This window comes from Mustela putorius, unplaced genomic scaffold (genome assembly GCF_011764305.1).
Source record: "Mustela putorius furo isolate JIRA1106 unplaced genomic scaffold, ASM1176430v1.1 tig00000997_pilon_pilon_pilon, whole genome shotgun sequence".
Classification (NCBI taxonomy): domain Eukaryota; kingdom Metazoa; phylum Chordata; class Mammalia; order Carnivora; family Mustelidae; genus Mustela; species Mustela putorius.
Genome location: NW_025421527.1, coordinates 2,299,093 through 2,321,432, shown reverse-complemented (window position 1 = coordinate 2,321,432; position 22,340 = coordinate 2,299,093). Strand labels below are relative to the sequence as shown.

The 22,340-nt window shown below is 49.7% G+C and overlaps 1 protein-coding gene and 1 pseudogene across 1 annotated transcript; both read left to right on the top strand.

The window, feature by feature from the left end:
• Positions 1-1,020: 1,020 nt before the first annotated feature.
• Positions 1,021-2,154, top strand: APCS (amyloid P component, serum). Its single transcript, XM_004775819.3, has 2 exons — positions 1,021-1,212; positions 1,325-2,154. Exons 1-2 carry the CDS (start codon positions 1,149-1,151, stop codon positions 1,933-1,935), a joined length of 675 nt encoding a protein of 224 aa, XP_004775876.1. The 5' UTR covers positions 1,021-1,148; the 3' UTR covers positions 1,936-2,154.
• A 7,820-nt stretch (positions 2,155-9,974) lies between these two features.
• Positions 9,975-11,901, top strand: LOC101687230 (annotated as a pseudogene).
• The last annotated feature ends 10,439 nt before the right edge of the window (positions 11,902-22,340 follow it).

Sequence of the window (22,340 nt, the reverse complement as noted above, 5' to 3'; positions counted from 1 at the left end):
ATTAAGTAAAATGGGTCACCTCAAAATGAAGAAGGTGGTCAGCTTCAGTCAAGAAAGGATAAGAGATAAATACACTAGTTATCGGTAATAGGAGACAGACAATGGTAATGTCCATCAAGAATTCAAAGTAATACCCAGACACCGTGCTGTGCACTCTGTGCACATTATAGTAGCTCATTTAGCCTCACAAAAACACAGAGCTCATAGTTGTTTCTTGGCTTTTCAGAAAAGGAAACCAAGGTTCACAGAGGTTTAGTGATTCACAATAGTCAACTGCTAGTCTATCCTACTCAAGTCTTTTATCTTAACCTTACGGAGAGTTAAAGGTGAAAATCAGGTCTCATCGAGACATCAGGACAGTCTTTGGAAATTGTGAAGAATGGTACGAAACAAGTGGATAAGAGACAACTAGAAGTGATGAGATCGGAGAGCCCAACACGCACGAGGACCAGCAAGGAGAGAGGCAGCGGGAGTACGGCAGGATCCGGCTGCAAGTTGCAGCGGAGGGCGAGCGGCGCCGGCTCCCACGCTGAAGGACCTGGGTCTAATTCAGGCAGCAGAAGGGCAGAGGGAGAAGCAGACTCCCTCGAATTCTCTTGTCCCTTATCAAAGGCAAGACCTGTTGCTCAATGTTGATTAATCAAAGGGGAAGAGACTTGTCAGGATCTGCAGAAGCAGCATCCCAGGATGTCCTACACAGAAGTCCACTCCACAGAACCATGGGGAGAGGGAGGCCTTCCACACACAACCCACAGAGGCCCCCACATAAACAGGGTGAGCCGCCCTACCTCCCTGGGCCAACCAGACCCCTCCCTGCCAGCTCCACCTCTGCTCTCCCAGCCCAGAACCAGGTCACAGGGGTGGCATCCTAGCAGTCCCTTGTAGCTAATAAGTAACCCCCAGGAGTTTCCTGGCCAGGCCCGGCCCTCTTCTACTCAGCAGCTCTGACCCTGGGCACTTGAGCAGGCTGGCAAATGCCTCACATATCCCTGGTGCTCTCCAGTCCCCACCCTCCCCCACAGCTGCATATAAACCCTGCGGAGCCTGAGGTCTAAGAGCGTGAGCCTCGGAAGCTGGGGGACAACCACGGTGCTCTCTGTGCCCTCACCCCAGTCCCTCCACTGCTAACACAGCCCCAGGCCAAGAGCATGGACAAGCTGCTGCTTCTGGTCTCTGCCCTTGCCAGTCTCCTGGGGGCCTTTGCTCACACAGGTAGGGTGGTCATGGGATGGTCAAGGAGCACAAGATGAGAAGGGGGTTTGGGTAAGTTATTTTTCTCCCTGCGTGTAGGGTAAAGGTCCTTTTTCTCTACTTCCACCCCCAGACCTCAGTGGGAAGGTATTTGTGTTCCCTCAAGAATCTTCTACTGACCATGTGACCTTGACTCCAAAGCTGGAGAAGCCTCTGAAGAGCTTTACCTTATGTTTCCGAGCCTACAGCGACCTGAGCCGTCCCCACAGCCTCTTCTCCTACAATGCCCAGGGCAAGGACAATGAGATCCTTGTCTTCAAGGAAAGAGCTGGGGAGTACTCCCTGCACATTGGAAAAACCAAAGTCACCTTCAAAGTTGCTGAGGTGTTCCCTAGCCCCACACACATCTGTGTTACCTGGGAGTCTTCCACGGGCATTGCTGAATTTTGGGTCAATGGGAAGCCACTGGTGAAGAAGGGCCTGAAGAAGGGTTACTCAGTGGCAATTCAGCCCAAGATCGTCCTGGGGCAGGAGCAGGATTCATATGGAGGGGCGTTTGATGTGAACCAGTCCTTCGTGGGGGAGATCGGGGACTTGTACATGTGGGACTCTGTGCTGTCCGCACAACAGATCCTCTCTGTGCGGCATGGCTCCTACCTCCTTGATCCCAACGTGCTGGACTGGAGTGCTCTGGACTATGAGAGTCGAGGCTACGTGGTCATCAAGCCCCTGGTCTGGGACTGAAGTCTTCAGTCCACAGGAGCCCCTGAAAGCAAAATGACCGATGTGTGAGGAACCCGCTCAAGACAACGCCATGAGAGATCCCATATCCAGATCGCTTTTGCCTTTTAATTTCCTGTCTCTGTGTCGCTGAGTAGGAAAGTGTGTTGTGTCATCCCACCTGAATTTGTTTAGTATGCATGGTCTTAAGCATTCTGCTTTGATCCACTTACTTGGAAATCAGTGGGTTTTGTTTGTGTTTGGTTTTTGTTTTTTTTAATCATCCAGAACAACCGGGTTGTAAAGTGGGAGAGGAGGGGAACCCATAACTAGGAAGATACATCGCAAAGCCAGAGCCCTCTGAGTAGGGCAGTGGCAATCCCGACAAGCTACTACTTCGTATTAATTCCAAATGTGTGTAAAATTTCAAAACGAATCCTATTTGGTTTTCCAGCTAAAAATCAAAAAGAGGGTTGAGGTTATAGCAGAAAAAAAACTATAATGAGATAAGTAAAAATAATGTAGACACTGACATCAAGTAATGAGGGAAACTAGCAGCAGGAATGGAAACTAAAAATGTGTAGAAGTCTGGAGTCCTTGTGCAAGGCGGCAAACATGTCTTTTTCTAAAAATTCCCAGTGGTATCATACGACACTTGATTTTCAGGATACAGTCCTGAAGTCCTCAGGAATACTGCTCATGACTCCCAGTTCTTCTCACAGAGAATGTAATTTAAACCCTTCATGTGACACTGCCCTCCATAACCTGATCCCCACTTACCACCTTCAGGTACAGCCCTGAGCACCCAGCATCCTAACTGTAGTACTACAAAATACTCGCCCAGTTTTATCAATAGTTCCTTCCATCACAAGAGCCACAAACCACAGTTCCTGGCCCATCCCCAACAGAAAGACAGTGCCTTCCTAGAGAAGGACCCCAAAGAGAATTTCACTGCATGAGGAAAACAAGGCAGACTTTGCCCTGATAAGGGGGCATGAAGCCAAGGGAAATCAGAAAGACCACACCCAGGAGAGCTTCAAAATGATAACAGGAGGCATTACTTCCAACTCCTGCATTCGTTCACCCGGGGTCAACGAGGAGACAGGTGCCAGCTACAAGGAAGTAGATTAGAACCCAGGAATCCCATTAGCGCAGCAATAGGGTCCAGCAGGGAGAATCCGAGATCTGCCCGGGTGCTCCACTAGATCAGAGGGACTTCCTAAGAACACGGCAACCTCTCTGCTGACGTAGAAACCACCCAGAACATCAAGCTGGCTAGACAGGGACTTCAGCAATGTAGAAAATTTGTTTCCATTCTCCAGCTCATGACTCAAGGCTTTATAGTTTAACGTCAGCCACCTTTCCTATACTGTGAGCACCGTGTGTGCTAAGCAGAGACCAGGCTCTCCCTGTAGAGGACAGATTTCCTCTAGGAACACAGACATGCTCACGCAGACACTGTGCTGGGGCTCATCGGTAGATGGCTTTGACTGAACACCCCTCTTGGTCAAGGAACCTAAAACAGTTTTTTTTTTAATCCAGGCAATGTACAGTCAAGTGGCTTTACCCTTTTTTTTTTTAATTGAGCACTTACTCTTGTGCCAGACACTAGACCAGGTGCAAATACAGCACTGAGCGGATCATGGTAGTGGTTTCGGAGTTTATATTCTAGTCGGCCTGCGTTAGAATCCATACCTCTCCATCTTTAGGCTTTCCGCAATCTCAGGTTGATATTCTACTCCCTGTCTCAACTCTGAGTTGGATGGATTATTTACCCTCAGTGATCACTTGTCACTTCTTCCCTGTGCCCTAGAATCTAGTATCTGCCTCGTTTCTTGCCTTTGGGGACCCTCTACCTCCTGAGATGACTCTTATGGGAAGAACACAGTAGGACTACACACCAGTCCTTCCTTCTAGGGGACCCACACTTCATCCCAAAGAAACACTCCTGCATCCCTGGTCCCCATAATCTCTAGGGGTCCAAGACACAAGATGAACATAATGCAGAGGACACTTTTCTGCTTCTACAATGGCTTTAGCTGTCCACCCAGCAACCATCCTGTTGATGTACCAGGAACAGGACCCGTGATTCTCTCGAAGCAACCGCAGCAGTTCCTCCCTATCCCCACATTCATCCCCTCTGCCTGTCTTGTTCTGGCCAAAGGATACAAGAGTCCTTGAAGTTGTTCACCATTTCCTCTGAAAATTGCTGTCAGTGGATCTGTGTCATGTTTTTTATTAACTAATATCACACTGATGGCTCCTTCCAAACTGAAGAAAGGTTCCGTTTTAACCTCGTTTAAAATAGAGACAGGATTTCTGCCTACTTGCTTTAGGCATTTTTCTCAGGTATCTTGGTTGTCACAACACGGAAAATAGCAGAACTCACAGAAAACCACTTCAGTCCTTGAGAATCCAGAAGGAAAGAGGAAGGACCTCTAAAGCAGGGTGACCCAGGAACTTGATCAGAGAGGGATTCTGTGTCAGAAGCTGTGGTAATGGCCACTTTCCCCCACACTGACCACTAAGGCAGGGGGAGCTATGGGATCAAGCAGTGCACAGGAGCGCAAGGAGTACTGAACCCTATAGACAGTGCTCATGAGAAAAGCAATTTTTGAGCCTTTATCATGTACAAGGATGGATCTGGCTCTATTTGTGAAGCTATAGAAAACCAGGTCAGAGCACTTAGCCTCATGGCTCCAGGACTGGCTTTTACCAGAAAAGTCTATAAAGGATTTTTCTTTGATAAAAGGGCTTACAGTTTTGTTTTATAGGGGGAAACTCTGGAGGGGTCTGAGGTTAAAACAATGAGGTCTCCTTGAGTTTGGGATATGCCTTAATGTAGACCTGAGTTGGGGTGAGGACACAAACCTTTCTCTTACCTTTACTCAAGAGCACCGGTGTGTCATCACATCTGGAGAGTAATGTCAAGATGTTCTAGGTATTCATGGCTCTTTCTACTGTTCGCGAGAAGTGAACACTGGTATCCCAGAACACTCCAACAAGAGAAGGCAAATACAACGTGACCTGAGTCACTTTTATTCTTTACCTGGATGGGAGCAAGTAGCTAACTTATAAACAAACCTCCCTTTGTGTTCCAGGATGTCCCATTTAGGTTTTGTCTGACTATGGCCATTCTTCTGAAAGTCCAATACAGGAGACACCAAGACATACAGCTGGGACAGGGGCAAAGGCACACATGTCTGCTCACAGCCACTGGATCAAGAAGCAAAGTTGCTCCTGTTATAGACCCACTGCACTGGGACCCAGAGTCTGTGGGGGTGGGGAGGGGAACTAACCCAGCTGTGTCTAGAGTCAGAAGGCAAAACATAGCATTTCACTTCAAGCTCTGGCTGAGGCAACAGCTCCTAAAAAAAAAAAAAAAAAAAAAAAACCTGCTCAGCAGGTGGTCTCGTGCAGTACAGGGGATCCCTGATAGCAAGGGTGGGATGGGGGGAGGATTACCCCAACTTTAAATCCTCTGCCTTAATGTTCTGGTATACTCCTAGAAATGAAAAGGACTGTCCGTGCTCTATATTCAGTCCCTGCCACTAAGCCTGATCCTTACTTAACCAGAGCCAGGTAGGTCTGCTACCACAAGAAAGGTGAAGCTCCTCCCATAGATGCAGATGGGCACCACACCCCACTGTTACAGAAGGGCATTTTCACTAACACTAACAAGGATGATATACTAACACGGATTCAAAGGGACAGAAGACAGCACCATGGGACACGGAGCACATCTTCATCTGAGTCGAGCTGTTCTCCAGCCCGTCCATGCAAGACGGAAGCTGGCCCGATGTTCCCTGCGTGACCTATTGGTGCAGAAATCCCCGAGCTCGTTTCAGGATTCTGACTCCACACAGACCCATGGGATGCTCAATAAGTCTCTTGGCAACCAACCCAAGAGACAAAAGCTAGGCAGAAATTCTCCTGAGAGTCCCTGCCAAATCCAAGTATAAAGGGGCAACTCTTCCAAAGGTACAGCCAACAGGACCAGAAAAGCTCAGTGTGAAGGTATCACCTGTGCCTTCACCAGAGTCCAGTGACACGTAAGTGAGCTAATCCTCTACGAGAGCAGACCTAGAACCTAGTAGGGCTGAGCTCTAGAAGACACCAAGACTCTTCCTTTGGCCAAAACAGGAAATCTGTTTTCTTGACATTGCAATGATTTGCAAATAAATCGTGATTGCCTGGTATGCTCCAAAACCATGAAAGAACACAAGCAGACCCCACAAACTCAAAGTGGGTGGGCTCTTGGGTAGGAGAAGACTGCCCTCCCAAAGGAGTCACCAGTCATATTTAATTTGAATACTTCTCCATAATCCTCAGTCTCTTGCCTCCCCCCTGGTTGGTTCCCTGGGTCTACTGGTTTTAAAACAAAAGGAAAAGTAAAAAAGATAAAATCTAGGGGTGGAAAAAAAACAAAAAACAAAAAACAGACCCACCACTACCACCAAAAAAACTTGTTTTTTTTTTTTTTTTAACTCACAGTTCCTTCACACACAAAAGGTCATTACAGGGGCTCAGCCTACCTGGCATTTTTAGGTTTTTTTAAAAGCATAGATTCTGTTTCTAGGCACATATTTTGCTTATAAAGATTTAGGCATTTATAGACACCTATGGCTTTTGTCATAATTTCTTCCCTTTGCAAATGGTGTTTCCTGTACACCCTTGGTGTTTTCTCCCCTCTATTTGTCTTTTTCTTCTAGTAGAAATATTGGCTCCATGACTAAAATTTTGATGCATGAGCACATTTCCGTATTCTTATTCCCCCACAGGGTTTCTATCCTTCTGGAATGTATAAATCATCTTGAAAGCTCTCTGTGCTACACCGTGCTTTCGAGATTATCTGCTGGTGTGTCCCTTACACAGAAACACCCTTAGGATGCAGTCACAAGAGGGCTTGGTTCGGGTGGGAGAAGGGCTGCCTCTCAGTGCCCAGCTGCCATCACTTATGGTGGGCAGTCTCAAAGAGCCAACCCTCCTCCACCCAATGTCAAAATCCTCCTAAAGTTCACGGACCCACATTCTAACTGTTGAGCATTTATCCCAGGCAATCTGCAATGGCAGAAACAACCCAGCCACTCCACACCCTTTTGGCTTCATGGTGCTCTCTGGGACCACCTGTCTTCTCCCACCGTGAGCCCTGGCATCTGCTGCCACCAGAGGTCGTCTGCGTAGGAACTCCCGAGGAGCGTGAAAGGAGTTGATCTCCTTCCATGTCCCCAGCTTCCCATATCATCCTCTGGGACCAGGCTCATCTCCAAAGGCGACAAGAGCCCTGCATTTGTCATCTGAGTCTTATGTTCCTCTCCAGGAATCATCCTGGAATAATGTTGCCCTTCCAAGAGGAGTGGAGAAGTGAGCTAAGTGGGCGATTGCCCTTCATCTGAGTACGATGCTCAAACATCACAGGAGACGTAAACAAGAGGCAATAGAAAAGAAGTTCTGAAGAGTAATGTGGTTGGGAAGAATGTGAGGAAGAGTCAGGATATGCAGAGGACAGCGGCTGTAGGAAGCCTGTCTGGCCACCTGGGAGGACAGGCCATGTGCAGGTGATGCCTGCCCATGGAGCACAACCCTCCACTGCCCACTGAGCACCTCGGGGAGGCAGAAGCGGTAGCTCTCCCTAGCGGTGGTGCTTCTCCCTCTCAAACGTCACGCACATCTTTCCCCCAAAGTGGATACTAATGCACAAAGAACACTGCCTGAACTTTTGGGACTTCATCAAAATCAAAAGCTTCTGCACAGCAAAGGAAAGAGTCAACAAAACAAAGAGGCAACCCATGGAATGGAAGAAGATATTTGCAAATGACAGTACAGACAAAGGGTTGATATCCAGGATTTATAAAGAACTTCTCAAACTCAACACACACAAAACAGATAATCATATCAAAAAATGGGCAGAAGATATGAACAGAGACTTCTCCAATGAAGACATACAAATGGCTATCAGACACATGAAAAAATGTTCATCATCACTAGCCATCAGGGAGATTCAAATTAAAACCACATTGAGATACCACCTTACACCACTTAGAATGGCCAAAATTAGCAAGACCAGAAACAACATGTGTTGGAGGGGATGTGGAGAAAGGGGAACCCTCTTACACTGTTGGTGGGAATGCAAGTTGGTGCAGCCACTTTGGAAAACAGTGTGGAGATTCCTCAAGAAATTAAAAATAGAGCTTTCCTATGACTCTGCAATTGCACTACTGAGTACTTACCCCAAAGATACAGATGTAGTGAAAAGAAGGGCCATCTGTACCCCAATGTTCATAGCAGCAATGGCCACGGTCACCAAACCGTGGGAAGAACCAAGATGCCTTTCAATGGGCGAATGGATAAGGAAGATGTGGTCCATATGCACTATGGAGTATTATGCCTCCATCAGAAAGGACGAATACCCAACTTTTCTATCAACATGGACGGGACTGGAAGAGATTATGCTAAGTGAAATAAGTCAAGCAGAGAGAGTCAATTATCATATGGTTTCACTTATTTGTGGAGCATAACATATAGCATGGAGGACAAGGGGAGATGGAGAGGAGAAGGGAGTTGTGGGAAATTGAAAGGGAAGGTGAACCATGAGAGACTATGGACTCTGAAAAACAATCTGAGGGTTTTGAAGGGGCAGGGGGTGGGAAGTTGGGGTAACCAGGTGGTGGGTATTGGAGAGGGCACGGATTGCATAGAGCACTGGGTGTGGTGCGAAAACAATGAATACTGTTATGCTGAAAATGAATTTTTAAAAAATTTAAAAAAAAAAAGAACACTGATTCCAATGTTCCCATTGTTCTCTGCTTTCACAGGTCTTCATCCATAGGAGAACATGTGCATTATTTCCAAGTTTTAGGAAGGTCTTAAGGTAAACTTTCATGGTCTGTTCAGTTCAATCCAGCCCTGCACCAGCCAATAAAGTTACCAGGAGTCAACCATCCAGTCTCTACCCTTATTATCTCCTCAAAGACAGTCAGTTCATAACTACCCAAGGCATAATGACACAAATCTGGCTGGTTTGGGGTGACAGTAATGCTACTTTTTAGATCATAACTTAAGGATACCAGGGATTTTCTTCTTCCTCCTCCTGACAACTCAGCTCAGTATCTTCCCTCAGTATCTCCTTCACCACTAATTATCTCTCATTGCATCAGGCTCAACTAAGAAACTGAAAATGCAGATGGGATCTGTGGTTCTCCTCCATGAGCTACTGAAGTTCCTTGTTCACTCCCTGTAACCAGACTTTCAGACCAGTCATCAACCAGCCCCTTGCTCAATCGAAGTTCTCCTCCTTGACTTCTCCTAACTCTTTTTTGAGCCATGCTTTTATGTTCTGTAGCATTTTAGAACAATGGTCACCATCCTCACTGTAAACACATGTAAAAAGTCAGCCGAGCTTCCTATAACTTCACTCCCTCCATCCCCATATAACAGTGAACACAACAGAGTGTCAGGTAGATCTTTGGATTTTTCTTGTACATATAACGTATGTGCATTCACATATACACATACACACATTTTAATCATATTACCCTTCTTTCAAGGGTCTTGTCCAGTGTAGTCCACACATACATCCATCCATCCATCCATGGTCATACAGCAGCCCCATTCAACAGACCCTTCAGCAAGGGAGGAAGGTTTGAGGTCGCTACCCAAACTAGTTGCCTCTAGTCATATGTCACTTTTTGGCCCCAAAATGCAGCCATGGAGACCAAGGAATTAAACATTTACTTTTATCTTCAAATCACCCCTCTACCTCCTTCTTTCTACAAATCTGCCTTGAGTCGCATGGTTGCTCTGGAATCCTTACCTTTCCAGTTGGTTGATCTCTTAAATTACTTTGTGGCACACGCATTTCTCCCTTAAATGCATGCTTCCTTATTTCCCATGCTGGCGTACTTTCCAGAAAATCTGCAACATTTTCTAGGTTGTGTTTCCTAGATTCCTAGTGGTGGTTTCTGTGATGTGCCCCAGCTCTGAAGCCTGTGGTTACCTTGTTCTTTAAACATCTGACAGACGGTGGCTATCTCCCAGGGTCCCTCACCAAACTTGTAGGAAAGATGGCGAGTGCTCACAGGGGAGAGGTAGAACCAGAGAGGCCCTAAGGTTTCTTCCCCTGTCCTGCCTCCTGCCGGCTGCCTCTCTACACTGTGCCATCACCCAGAGCTCTCTATGCCCGATTCCCTGAACTGAAGGCTGCACATCGGGAGGGGCTGGTATCACAACATAGTATAACATTTGATTTTAAGTTGTTGACCTTCTTTATTCTTCAAGTTCCCTCTGCCGAAAAAGGTCAGGTAGTCCTTTCATTCAGTTATTTCTTTTTCCTCTTACCAGTCTTCTTCTCCTGCCACTTCGGCCTCTCCCCTTCCTTGCCCCTCAACAGTTCAAGTTCCTCTAGGCACGTCGTTACAACAAAGCAGTCTGCCAACAGCATGACAGAACATCTCCGCTGGGCCCAAGATGCCTCATCCACACACCCGTTCAAGTGTTCCTGAAGAGCCTGTCCCTGAGAGTAATTCTACCAACTGTACAGTGTTCTGTGTTTTTCCTAAGTGACAACGACCCATCCATGACTATTTCCATAAAATCTTGACTCCCCAGTCCCCCAATTCCCTGTTCCGGTGGCTGGTCCTTTCCCTGGAAGAGACAAGGAAGGCCAGAGCAGCACGGGCTCAGGCCCCCGTGGGCTGTTCTAAAAGAAAATCCTCCCATCCATGCCCTACAAAAACAGCATTCATGAGACTTTGAAAAGGCACGTGGGGTGGTCTCACCTAACAGGAACTCCTGGGCCAGGACTTAAGGAAGGATCAAGCAGAGAGCAAGAACTGAAACGGGGGGAGGGGGTCTACCAGCTCTAAGACCTATGCAAGCCCCCAATTCGAGAGATGACAGGCGGTGTGCGTGCCGGTATTCTCTGTATCCCTTCCTCTATCGCTGTTTGAGCCCACATCAGAGGCAACCTGCCCCGAGTTGACACCTGCATTGTTCTCAGACATGGAAACTGAAGGCTGCAGGGAAAGAACCTCACAGAGGTGAGGGAGTGTGATTTTCTGGGCTTCTCCAGGTTTCATGACTATCAGATCACCGTGTCTGTGGTTTTTCTTATCTCGTACACATCCAGCCTGGCTGGCAATGCTCTCCTCGTGACCCTCATCTGCACTGACTGTCCCCCTGCATGCACCCGGGTGCATCTCCCTGAGCACGCTGGCTAGACTGGAGACCGCATACACGCTCGCCCCTGTTCCACAGATTCCATCTGGTCTCCTAGCCCAGAATCAGCCCATCCAAATCTTCTTCTTTGTTGCCTTAGCCAGCAGCAGCTGCCTTCTGAGTACAGCCATGGGCTGTGACCGCTATGGGGCCATCTGCAACCCAAGGTACACAGATGTCGTGAGCAGGAGGGTATGTGCCCAGCTGATGTGTGGCACCTCTGGCATTGGTCTGGCCATGGCAGTCGTCCAGGTGACACCCATATTTGCCTTATTCTTCTGTCACAGAGTGGCTGGGCATTTCTTCTGTGACATCCTCCCTGTCCTGAAACCCTCCTGTACGGATATCACTATCGACGAGATCAACTTTGTCAGTTTGTGTATGATCCTGGTCCCTGTGGGGCTGGGTCTTCATCTACTACATCCTCCTCATCTCCAGCATCCTCAAGATCCCCTCTGCCTGGGGCCAGAAGAAGGCCTTTGCCATCTGGACCTCCCACCTCGCAGTGGTCACTGTCCACTATGGCTGGGTCTCCATTGTTTACCTCAAGCCCATGTCTGAGGGTTCTGCAGAACAAGACCTTGGTCTCAGTGACATACACCACCATCACTCCCTTGTTGAACCCTGTTGTCTACAGCCTGAGGAACAATGAGGTCAAGGATGCCCTATGCAGAGCTGTGGGAAGAAACAGTTCATCTGTTGACCCTGCCTATATGAGACATTGACCACTGAGCAACACATCTTCACAGCTTCCAATCTTAACATGGTATCCCATTCTGCAGTGGTATGTGTCCATCTTGCTTCATCACCCCTCCCATGAAGTCTTAATCTTTGTTTCTATATATTCCAAAGTTTGGCCCAGGCATTTTCATCTGGATATCTGAAGGGTCAGGGAGGATGGGCACGACTTTTAAGGAAGGAGATCCCCATTTCTAGAGTGGGGGAGGGAACTTCTTAAAATCACATTAAATGTGGTAGTTTCAGGTTTGAAAATAAAAATGTAACTTCAAGAATATACCCTATAGAGAATAAAACTGGACAAAAACTCCCAAGCAAGGGAAGAACAGTCAATAGCAAAATTACCTCAGAACCTTTGGGAAAGGTGAAATGTGTGTTTAAAAAAAAAGAAAAAGTTATATTTGGAAGACACTGGTTTAGTCCTTGAAAGTTTAGCTTGTATTTGATTTACACTAAAGTCCTTGCTTCCATTCAGCCTGGTGCCCAGAGCGCTGGTCATGGCTGTATGCTACACAGCCCTTGTGTCCGATCTGACCATGCTCATCAGAATCTCTCCGGCTGCTGGGTCTGTCCATGGATCCAACTTCTTGTTCACTATTATGAAGAAAAATAAGTGGGTCAAAAGAGCTGTGCTCTGTTTGGAGTGAGAACCATGAAAGTCTTCTCTTGCACAGCCCATGGCCCTTCTTGGGTCAGACAAAAAAAAATAGGAGAAGACCCAACCAATGCCTGTAGTCAGGAGTAGATGCTCAAGTCACCTTCCCAAAATGGAGAGGGGCTAAAAAAAGATTCTGTCCTCCTACTAGGCCTCTTAAGGAATTGTCCCTTCCCCCAGAGCTTCTGGGAGTTACTCTGGTTTCCTGCCTGCACATACCTCTTACTACCTCGGGTGATGGTAGGGAGGGTTGGGCACTTCAGTCTCGTGCCTCCTTCTCCTCAGTGTTGTGTCACAGACGCTCATATCTGCCCATTCCTTAATGCCATTTGTCCTTCTAAGGAAGTGCTTCCCTTTTCCTTCACCTGAGAAAGGGATGGTGACAGTCAAGGAGCTCATCCAGTGGAAGGTCTGGCTGGACAGACGTCTGAGATTCTAGGTGGGAAAACCAGAGTTCACTCAGGGTCTGGTCATCCCTTTGTAGTTCTTCCTGTGGCTTTGAGAGATCCAAAGCTGGGTCAGAATGCCCTAGATCTGCTATAAGGTCTTCCCTGACCGTATTCTCAGGTTCAGCACCCCTCACCAGGAATCCCTCCCCAACATCCAAAGATGGCATGCTGGGGGATGTGCCTTCCTCCAGAAGGAAAAGGTCTCTCCTACTGTATGACAGGGCCTCTCCCCCCTGCCACCAAGACCATCCATAGTGCCAACTCTTATCCTCAATTCCTTTGGGACCAGTAACTTCTCCTGTCCCCAGGCCTGTCCTTCTGTGTGCAGAAGGGAGGAAGTGGGATAGGGAGAGCTGCTCTGAGCAGGAAATGTTCTTTCCCCCTTTGGGGATCGGTCTGGGCTATGAGCGGTCCCCTCTCTGAGCCGTCACTGTGCTGGACAACAGCAGCAATCCTTTCTCGTGCATGGTCTCCAAACTGGGGTGGATTAGGAAGAGCGGGTGGAAACAGAATTCCCGGTGAAGAGCGTCCTCGAGACTGTGCGGTGCACAGGGGTGGAGAACACAGATCTGGAGTCCGATGGTGTTCTAGTGTCACCTCTGCCACTCGCTGGATGTTCTAATCTCTTTGTGTCTCCTCCAGGGTGTGTAAAATGGGGCAGGGATTGTATCTAGAGGAAGAGCTCATTGTTCCCACGTTTCTAGCTGGAGTTTAGCAAGGTTAACTTCATCAAAGGTCTACGGCATGCCAGATATCGTGCAATAGCAGTGTTTCAGGCATCAGGCCCCTCGCCTTCAGAACATTGAGAAAAAAGCAGGGGGTCCGAGGGTTACTTAGTAGCTACAAGGAGAAATCTTATCATGGGAGAAATATGGGATGTTAGGAACACAGTGGGGGGTTCTAACCAATGCAGGAGCCTGACAAGAGCTACCAGGGGGTTTAAGCCTGGTAAGAGTCAGCTGGATGAAACGTCAGGGAAGAGTCTGGAAAAGGAAGATAAAAGGTACATTCCAGGCAGAGGAAGCTGGGTTTGCAAAGGTATGGAAGAGAAAATTTGAGAAATGCGGTTTTCTAGAGCTGCGGTGTAGGTGCTCGGGGCACGGCAGGCGACTGAAGTCCACGGTGGAGGCAGTCACAGGACCTGGAGAGCAGGACTAAGGACGACTCATCGTAGAGACAATGGAAGGCACTCATGGGTCTTTCAAGCAACCAGGCGAGTTACTTGTAATGCAGGAAGCTCCCCACTGGCAGAGGGAGAACCAGACTGGAGGCCAAGACCAGCAGGACATGGATGAGAAGCCACCGCCGGACTACAACAGAGGGGACAGTAGCCTGAGCCAGCAGGGAAGCAGTGTTGAAGGAGAGAAATGGACAGACTTGTGATCCTGGGCAGCGGGTCTGGCGTTTCCCGGGTCTAGGTTAAATATGGGGGTGATGGAGTCAGAAAAGGACATAGGGAGTCCTGGCTTAGGCCCTGCGTGCGTGGGCCTGGGGCTCAGGAGCGCGTGGGCTCAGATCTAGTTGGAGGGACCCGAAGGATATAGACAGGGACTTTTGCTGACAGTCAGCCAGGGCTGAGAGCCGAGGAGCAGAGGGGACGGGTGGCAAGTGTGGGCATGGGAGGGTGGTAGTGACAGTCCGACGAGCCGTCAGGGGAGCAGCCGATGGCGAGGAAAGGGATTCTCTGCTCCTAGTGACTGGGCAGTCTCCTGTCCCTCAGTGGAGGAGAGGGAGCGGAGGACATCAGGAGCCTCAGACCTCACCGACGTCGGCCCTGGGATCCAGCAGCTGTTGTGCAGAAGGGGAAAGAGCTCCCTCCTTCCTCTCAGACCCTCTTCCTCCTTCCTTCAGCCTCCCAGAAGTCTGGCCAGATGGCGGGGGCCTCTGCCCACCACACAGACCGCTGGCTTAATGCGAGATGGGGGCCCCCTCCCGGCCAGCCCCTCCCCCACCCACTGCCTTCCTCACAGAGCACGCTCCCCCCGAAGCTGGGGGTGCACCCGAATGGGAGGGAAGAAGAGTGTGGGCTCCAGGTGAAGCTGCGGCCAGGAAGGAAGCCTCTGGCAGGCAGCACACCTCCTTCTTTCTGTGCTTGTGCGGCCACGCTCGCAGCTCTGTACCTCCATCCTGGGTGTCTCGGCACAGAAACAGTGTTCTAAACTGTCCCACTCCCATGGAGACACAGTATGAGGGGAACAAAAGAAGGGCTAATATTCCCCTAACCCTCATGGTGACATGGGACACCTCTCCCCAGCCTGGGCCCAGTTGCCTTTGGAGGAGTCTTGCCAGGAGGCTGCCAACCCTTCAAGGAACAGGTGTAGGAGGGTATCTTGTTAGCCCAGACCTAAAACCCTATCTGAAGGGAAAACACATTTTAGAGATGGTCACTGATATTTGGGGCTCACCCAGGAACCCTAGATGCAGCCTTACTCCCCACCGCCAGTCAGAACCACAGCCTTGTCTCCTTCAGTCTTCTCCCCCAGCCTCACAGAAAAGCACACCAGGGGCTGTAGGATCCCCCCGCCCCGCCACCCTCCAGTTCTGAGTCCCAGAATCCCGCCTGTCTGGGGCAATGCTTCACGAAGGGCGTCCTGACCTCCCGTTCCCCCGCTGGAGGTTTTCTCACACAGCAAAGTCCATGGTCTGTCTGACCCAGAAGGCGAGCATAAAGGGAATCAGAGGGTACATTCTAAGGCCTAAAATTCCACATGCTGCCCCAACGTCTTGGAACCTTCCAGAACCCCCAAGGCCTAAGCATGAATCCCCCCATCAAGTGAGAAAGGTCTCTTGCCCAGTTCGTGTCTCCATCAGCTGGACCAGCTACGTCCCATCTGGTCCTCCAACTAAGCAGTTTCACCTAGCCGCCAACTTGCAAAAGTCTTCAAACGAGCCAATTATTTTCCCACGGAAACCAAGGGTCACCTCACCCAGTCCCTGCAAAGCCAGCCTGCCTCCTACGTCACTTCTGGTCACCCTGCTCTCTAGTCCCCGCATGGCTGGTGGCGTCCTCCCCCGGTCTGTGCGGGGCTGACCAACCACAGCCAATCTCTTGTAATGTCAGGCGTCCCGGCTTCGACCACCTCACGCCACCTAGGAGCGGGGGGGTCCCTCTTTCTCCACCAGGGTAAATGGGTGCCCAGACACAGGGCAGATGGCAAGACAAAAAAACACAGGAGGTTCTTGCAGTCAAATGGACCCACTGAGTGGACTAGGCTGGGGGAAAGTCATAGGTCCCCACCTGAGGGTGGCCTGCCGAGGGCGTCCCACAACGGCGCCCTGTCTTCTGGAGGAGGGTCTCAGAGAGCGGGGACTCCGCATCCCCATGTTTAGGCAGTTTCATAGGGCCTTCCAAAGACCACATGCATATGCCCGAGTGGACATTTAGAGGTCGATGATGCCCCAAAATCTATCCGCAGCAGCTAAGGAAACCACAGAACATCTACAGGGGACTGCCAGGAAGGCTGTCAGTCAAGTTAACAGCCCCTGGTCTCTCTCCCCTTCCCCACCTCAGTGCCTCGAAGAGTGAAGCCTTCCAGCAGGGGACAAATTTCAGAGCCAGACCTGCAACCACAGCTCCCAAGGCTGCTGAAGCCGAGGAGGGAGCTGCAGAAATCCAGCCTGCCTTTCTAGCGCTCTGTCCCCATCACGGACAGCTGGAGGGAGAGGCCAGTCACAAGGACCAACCACAGACCCGACTGATCTTTGGATCTTCCAAACCACAAGTCCACCCGTGGACAGGGCCGGCAGAGTTAGGAGAGGGGATCTCAACTTTCAGTAATTGAAAGAGGAGGAAACAGTATAGACTGTCGGAAATAACATAAAAAGTCAGGAAATAGAAATTCTACAGAGACTGGTTGAAACAGAAAAAAGAAAATCAAACTGTTTATCCCCATCCGACTGTGTTAAAAGTCATCAATAAACTGATTACACATACATCGGGTTCTGCAGAATTGTTTAGGGCTCAGTGGCATCCACCTGCTAGCAGGATTTTCTGCAACCTTCAGAAGTGGGACCTTTGGACATATTTTCAAAATCGTATTATTCAGGTGTGCAGGGGACAGTACCTGCCATTTTACAGGAGCTCAACAAGCCTTTGTTGAAGGAGAACAAATGTGTGGAGGTTGGCCTTGGCCACAAAGAATGGGGACAGGCTCTGAATGAGGCCAGGCTCTCGACTAGCTACAGACAAAGCTTGGCCCCCAGAGGGGAGAACGGCTTGCTCTCACTCGGGCAAGAAAAGACACCCCTGACCCGGTCTGTAAGGAAAAGGGAGCAGAGAAGAGAAACCTGACTTCTGACTCTTCAGAGGCGTTCCTGCTCAGGCTTCTGTGTGATCAGCAGGGCGATCCCCTGGAAGAGGCGTCCCTGCTCAGGCTTCTGTGTGACCAGCAGGGCGATCCCCTGCTCAGGCTTCTGTGTGACCAGCAGGGCGATCCCCTGGAACGAGGCTTCACATTCCCTTCACGGCACCTCTCCCTCTCCCCCAACCTAATACCATCCCCCTTAGGACACCTTGAGACACCTGGGAACATTCCTCCAACCCCTTTATCTCCAGGAAACACCAGCTCAGCGCCGAGAGCCAGTGGATGGGGAACCAAGCCTCCACAGAGGTACAGGGCCTGATGCCATCCCCAGACCTGCCCCCCAGATCAAAGTGTCTCCCCCAGCCCCTCCCAGGGGCACAGGACTTCTCGCCCTCAGGCCCTCAGGCTCTCAGGCTGCTCCCACAGGGGCTCTCTAAAGACTTAAGTGTGTAGTTCGGGAGCCTCTCATATGGTTAATTAACATTCGTAACAGGAAGCAAGTGACTTCTCGATTTAATCCACAGGCATCACAGGAAAGTCCCTCTGTAGCTGAAGCATTAAGTTTTCGACAGGAGGCCTCCGACCGGGGACAGTATGATCTTCAGTTCTTTTCAAACGTCCTGTGAAAAGCCTTCATCGGGAGACTGCGCTGCCACTGGCTGATGGTTAAGGTTGCCCTCCTTGATCCTGGATCTAGAACCCTACCTTCCCAAGCCTCCTTCCCACAGGGAAGAGAAACGGTATGGAGAAGGAAAAAAAGTTGAACAAATATGACAGTACAAAATGGGACTGTATATACACATTTGAATATCTGTCCTCTATTTTCTGTAATAGGACTGACCTATGAAGAATGAAAACGTGTCTTTTGTTAGGGACTTGGGCTCTGTTTGAAGAGGCTACCAGAGTTCTTCCCCATCGAATAAAAGGCTGGAAGTGAGGGAGGCGGGAAAGGAAGGGGGAAAAGTGTAGCGGTCCAAAGACTGGGATCCTGAATAAGAGGGAGCCTGGGATCCAGAATAAAAGAGGGACTCAAGAGAAGAACCACGGTTCAGGAAGCGATGGCCAGGCTGGCGTAGAGAGCACACAGAGGGGGCAGCGTTGCTGGAGCACGGAGCTGCCCCCAGACACCCCAAGAATGAAAAATGCACACGGCCCACACAGAGGGTTTGCGTCAAGTGACCTTCCAGTCTTCGCTCACATAGAAACTCCGATCCCCCTGCACCTGCTGACCAGGGACAAGATCCAGCTCACGGCTTTTAACTGCGGCGGACACTCTATACTCATTTAGTACGTCGCCTGGAACGGGACATTGAGTTCGGCATTAATCTTTATTACTATCGATGCTGTTGTAAATAAACAATGTGCTAGCCCCGTGCCTGTGCAAGAATAAAGCAACCCGGAACATCTAAACCTAGAGCTTGGTGGGAAGCTACTGAATAATTCCAGGATCCTGAAAACTGTGTACACCAAGCCAACAAGAAGTCTAAGCGTACGCCCAAAAAGATGGGCAGGCAGGACAGGAGTGAGGCAAGCATGACTGTGGGAAGGTGTAAGGTTTAAATTAACTGCACCGTAACAGAGAGATAATAGATTTCTTCAATTTGATAAATCAAGAAATAGTAGAGAGATCGAAAAGTAAATACCAGAAGACATTGCTGAATGAATTGCTCTGGGAATTAGGTCTGAGAAGGAAGGGACGAAACGTTTTCATTACAAGCTGTTTAGTGTTGCGTGATTGTTAAACCATGGGTGTGTATTACCTTAAGAATAAAAATTTGAAAATTTAAGTCAAACCCAGAAAAGTAGCCTTAAGGGTAAAGATATGGAAGATACTGTATTAAGATTTTGAATTTCAAGACGAAGCGAACTTTTTAAAGGTTTAAATGTATATAAAATTACATTTCCCTCTAGAAAAATTACATTACCCCAGTAACAAATAAGAGCACTCTTTTCCTCATATCCTCACTAATATTAGCAATTAACTTTTAAAACCTCTTCACGGTAGGTTTTTGAAGCAAGTCAGGGAGTGCTTGTTTCTTCAAAATGGATATTTAGACGTTACCCTCAAACACACACGGCCAGCTCAGCGCTATAACCAAGTGCTGGTACAAAATGAAAACGCAGAGTCCCTTGTGCAGAAGCTACCAGAAATCCAAGGCAACACCCAACCCGCTTTAAGCCAAGCTCGGAGCTTCCACAGCCAGGCCGGCGCACCTGCCCAGGGCACACGCCCGTGAAGCCAGCTCTGCACGCACGTTTGTGTTCTGCTGCTGAATTCTGAACAAGAACCTGGGAACACTCGCTCGTTAGAACCTCGGCTGTCCTTAATAAGCTCTACTTTGGAAATGACCCATGACACCCCCCCCCCCACCATGAGGACCAGGTTAGCAGTGAGGGCACCTGCTGAGGACAGAACCAGGGTTAGCTGACTTGAAGGGGGGAGAAAGGGAACAAAACAGAAGTGTTAACTGTGGAGCACTTTTTGGTCTTAATTCATGACTGACATGATGAAGGAACCAGATCACATCCTGAGAGACAAGGACACGCATCATTCCACGGGCAGATGGCACGGACCGGAGTTCGGCACTCAGGCTTCGGTGTCACAGGGGCACTAGCTGGCAAGGGCACAGCAGGGCCCCGTTCCAATGCCTGGAACAGACAAACCAGGTCACTGGAACAGAAAGGGAGATCAGAGAAAAGGAATTCATTCATGAACAGATCAGCCACTGTTTCCTGAGGTTTGGGGATACAAAGCCCTGCTCCAAGAGCCTTACAAGCCAGTGGGTCACTCAAGCAAGTGCAGAGATGTTAGGAAGTGTCCCAATAGAGTCCTGTCTAGGATGCCAAGGGACTGGAGGTAGAGCCCACCTAACAGGAAGACCAGATGGAGAGAGAAGGCAGGGCCTCCTGAAGGAAGACGTGGGGTCGGGGGGACACAATGCAGCACGAAGAGGGGTGCCGTACTGGGGAACAAGGGGAAGCCGAGTACGGTGCATGGTGTCTCGGGCTGGTAAGAGGGACCGGAGCCCTGTCACCAAATCACAGGCTCCGAGAGAAAGCTTACCAAATTAGGGGAAGCTGAATAACAGCGAAGACAGGCAAACAAATCCTGCGTAGCTTTTCACGGAGTTCCCGACCTCCCTGGGAACCTCCGTCCTTCAGACCAACACTCTCGAAGGAAAACGTAAGACCTGAACAAGGAGGGAGGGCTGAGCACTAACCCACTAACCCGGGGACGCGCATCCCTGCGTGAGCACACCCCCTGCGCCGGCCAAGCTGGGCCGTACCCTCGGCCCCAGGCTGTATCAGAGGCTGCGGCTCTGGTACCTGGAACAGCACAGTCGCCCCCCACCACAGAAGAACACATGCTTGCCTGTTCTTCCCTGAGAGCCGTGGCTGTCGTGCAGGCAAGCTGTGGGGCTTTTCTTTCCAATTGTGCACTTTTTTTGTTTATGTCCAATTATCATAAATTACTTAAGAGATTACTTAATCCATTACTGGTTCCCTAGAATTTACTTGTTTCCAAAGACCTCAGGAGAAATAGCCACGGGTTAGTTCTACTGCAGTCATTTACACAAAAATCTTATTTACAGAGAATTATCTTAGATTCCCCTATTCGAATTTGTTTCCTTACAAGACAAGACACCCTCCAGGCACTGAGTTTGTGTATCGATATCTCCCACCATCAGCCGCCTGCCTCCCCCACCCGCTGGGTAAAGGCACGGGCCATGCACATACCACTTGCCATCCTGGTTCTGACAGTATTTCCACAGTCTCTCATTTCGATGGAGTTGTCTGTCTTGTGGTATTTTACATTTGTACCACCACACTGTTTCTGATCTCTGAGACTCTCCCGTAGAAAGTTCCCTGACGGCATCCTTGTACAGAGGTACCTCTAGACCTCGGAGACAGAAGAGTCCAGCGTTCAGAGTGTGGCTCCCGATGATGGTGCAGGTCAGGAGGACGGCAGGATGGGGTTAACCGAGGGCCATAAGCCTGAAAACCCTAAAGACACAAGTTCCCTCCCGGGTCTTCTCAACCCCAACTACGGAGAAGACAGAGAGCACGGGCATGCGAAGGACATGCGAAACTGCGATAGGATTGGCTCTATTTCTTCTGAAGGCTGGCCCTCCCGTTCTGGAGGGTGCACCACGGTGGGAGTTCTCATGGAGAGAAACATGGGCACATAATGCCCTCTGCCCCTGGAAACAAAGGGACACACGGAAGGCAGCAAAGGACGAAACTGAAGCCCCGTTCCAACGGTGACCCCACGTGTCCCATGTGCCTCCCTCTTCAGAGCCTTCGCAAGACCCAGAGGGAAGGAGCCCCCGCACCCGCACACCCGGCAGGAGCCTGGCCTGCTGGCAGAGAGGGAACTGGGACGATACGAAGCAGCCTCCCAGCTGGGGCTGAGCTAGCAGGGCCATGAGAAAGAGGCAGGGGCGGGAGCACAGGGTGTCCCCAGAAGGTCACCAGCTCGAAGGATCATTCAGAGCCAGCAACTCGATCCTGATTTTCTCCTCCAGAAAGGGGCGCTGGCCCGGAAGGGTCAGAGTGTAGAAGCCCGATGTTAGTAGCGCACTCCATTCCAGCTGCCTGATGCTCAGACCAGCTGCCCTCCTGCTGACCGGGCTCCTTACCAACAGCAGACGAGAGAGCGGAAAGCAGCCAGAGGCCCCACCAGGGATGGAAGAGTCCAGGGTAAAGACGGTGTAGCCGAATTGGAGTCGATGCAACGCAAAGGAACAATCCCAAGCTGGGATAATGAAGGACAGGAATGAGGGAAAAGGAACTCTGCGTTTCCCAAACCCAGGGACGTTCTGTCTCAGCCACTTACGTGCGGTGTGAACTTCTGGGTCAAGATGTTGAGCACAGAATCAGTGACCCATCTCTTTGGGGTTTTTCCATATGGAAACCCAGTAGCAAACTTTGCTATAGTTCAGAGTTAACATAAAGTAACTCCAACAAACGTTTCTTGGTCATTGACTAGAAATTTAACATCGAGTTAGAGGCTAGGGAGCTACCATCAAGACACTAAGCCTTTCCTCAGGGTGTCTATAGCTTAGC

Coding starts and splice junctions, on each gene's coding strand:
- APCS (XM_004775819.3), top strand. CDS start 1,149: ATGGACAAGCTGCTGCTTCTGGTCTCTGCCCTTGCCAGTCTCCTGGGG. Junction 1,213..1,324: donor GGGGGCCTTTGCTCACACAG/GTAGGGTGGTCA, acceptor TTCCACCCCCAG/ACCTCAGTGGGAAGGTATTT.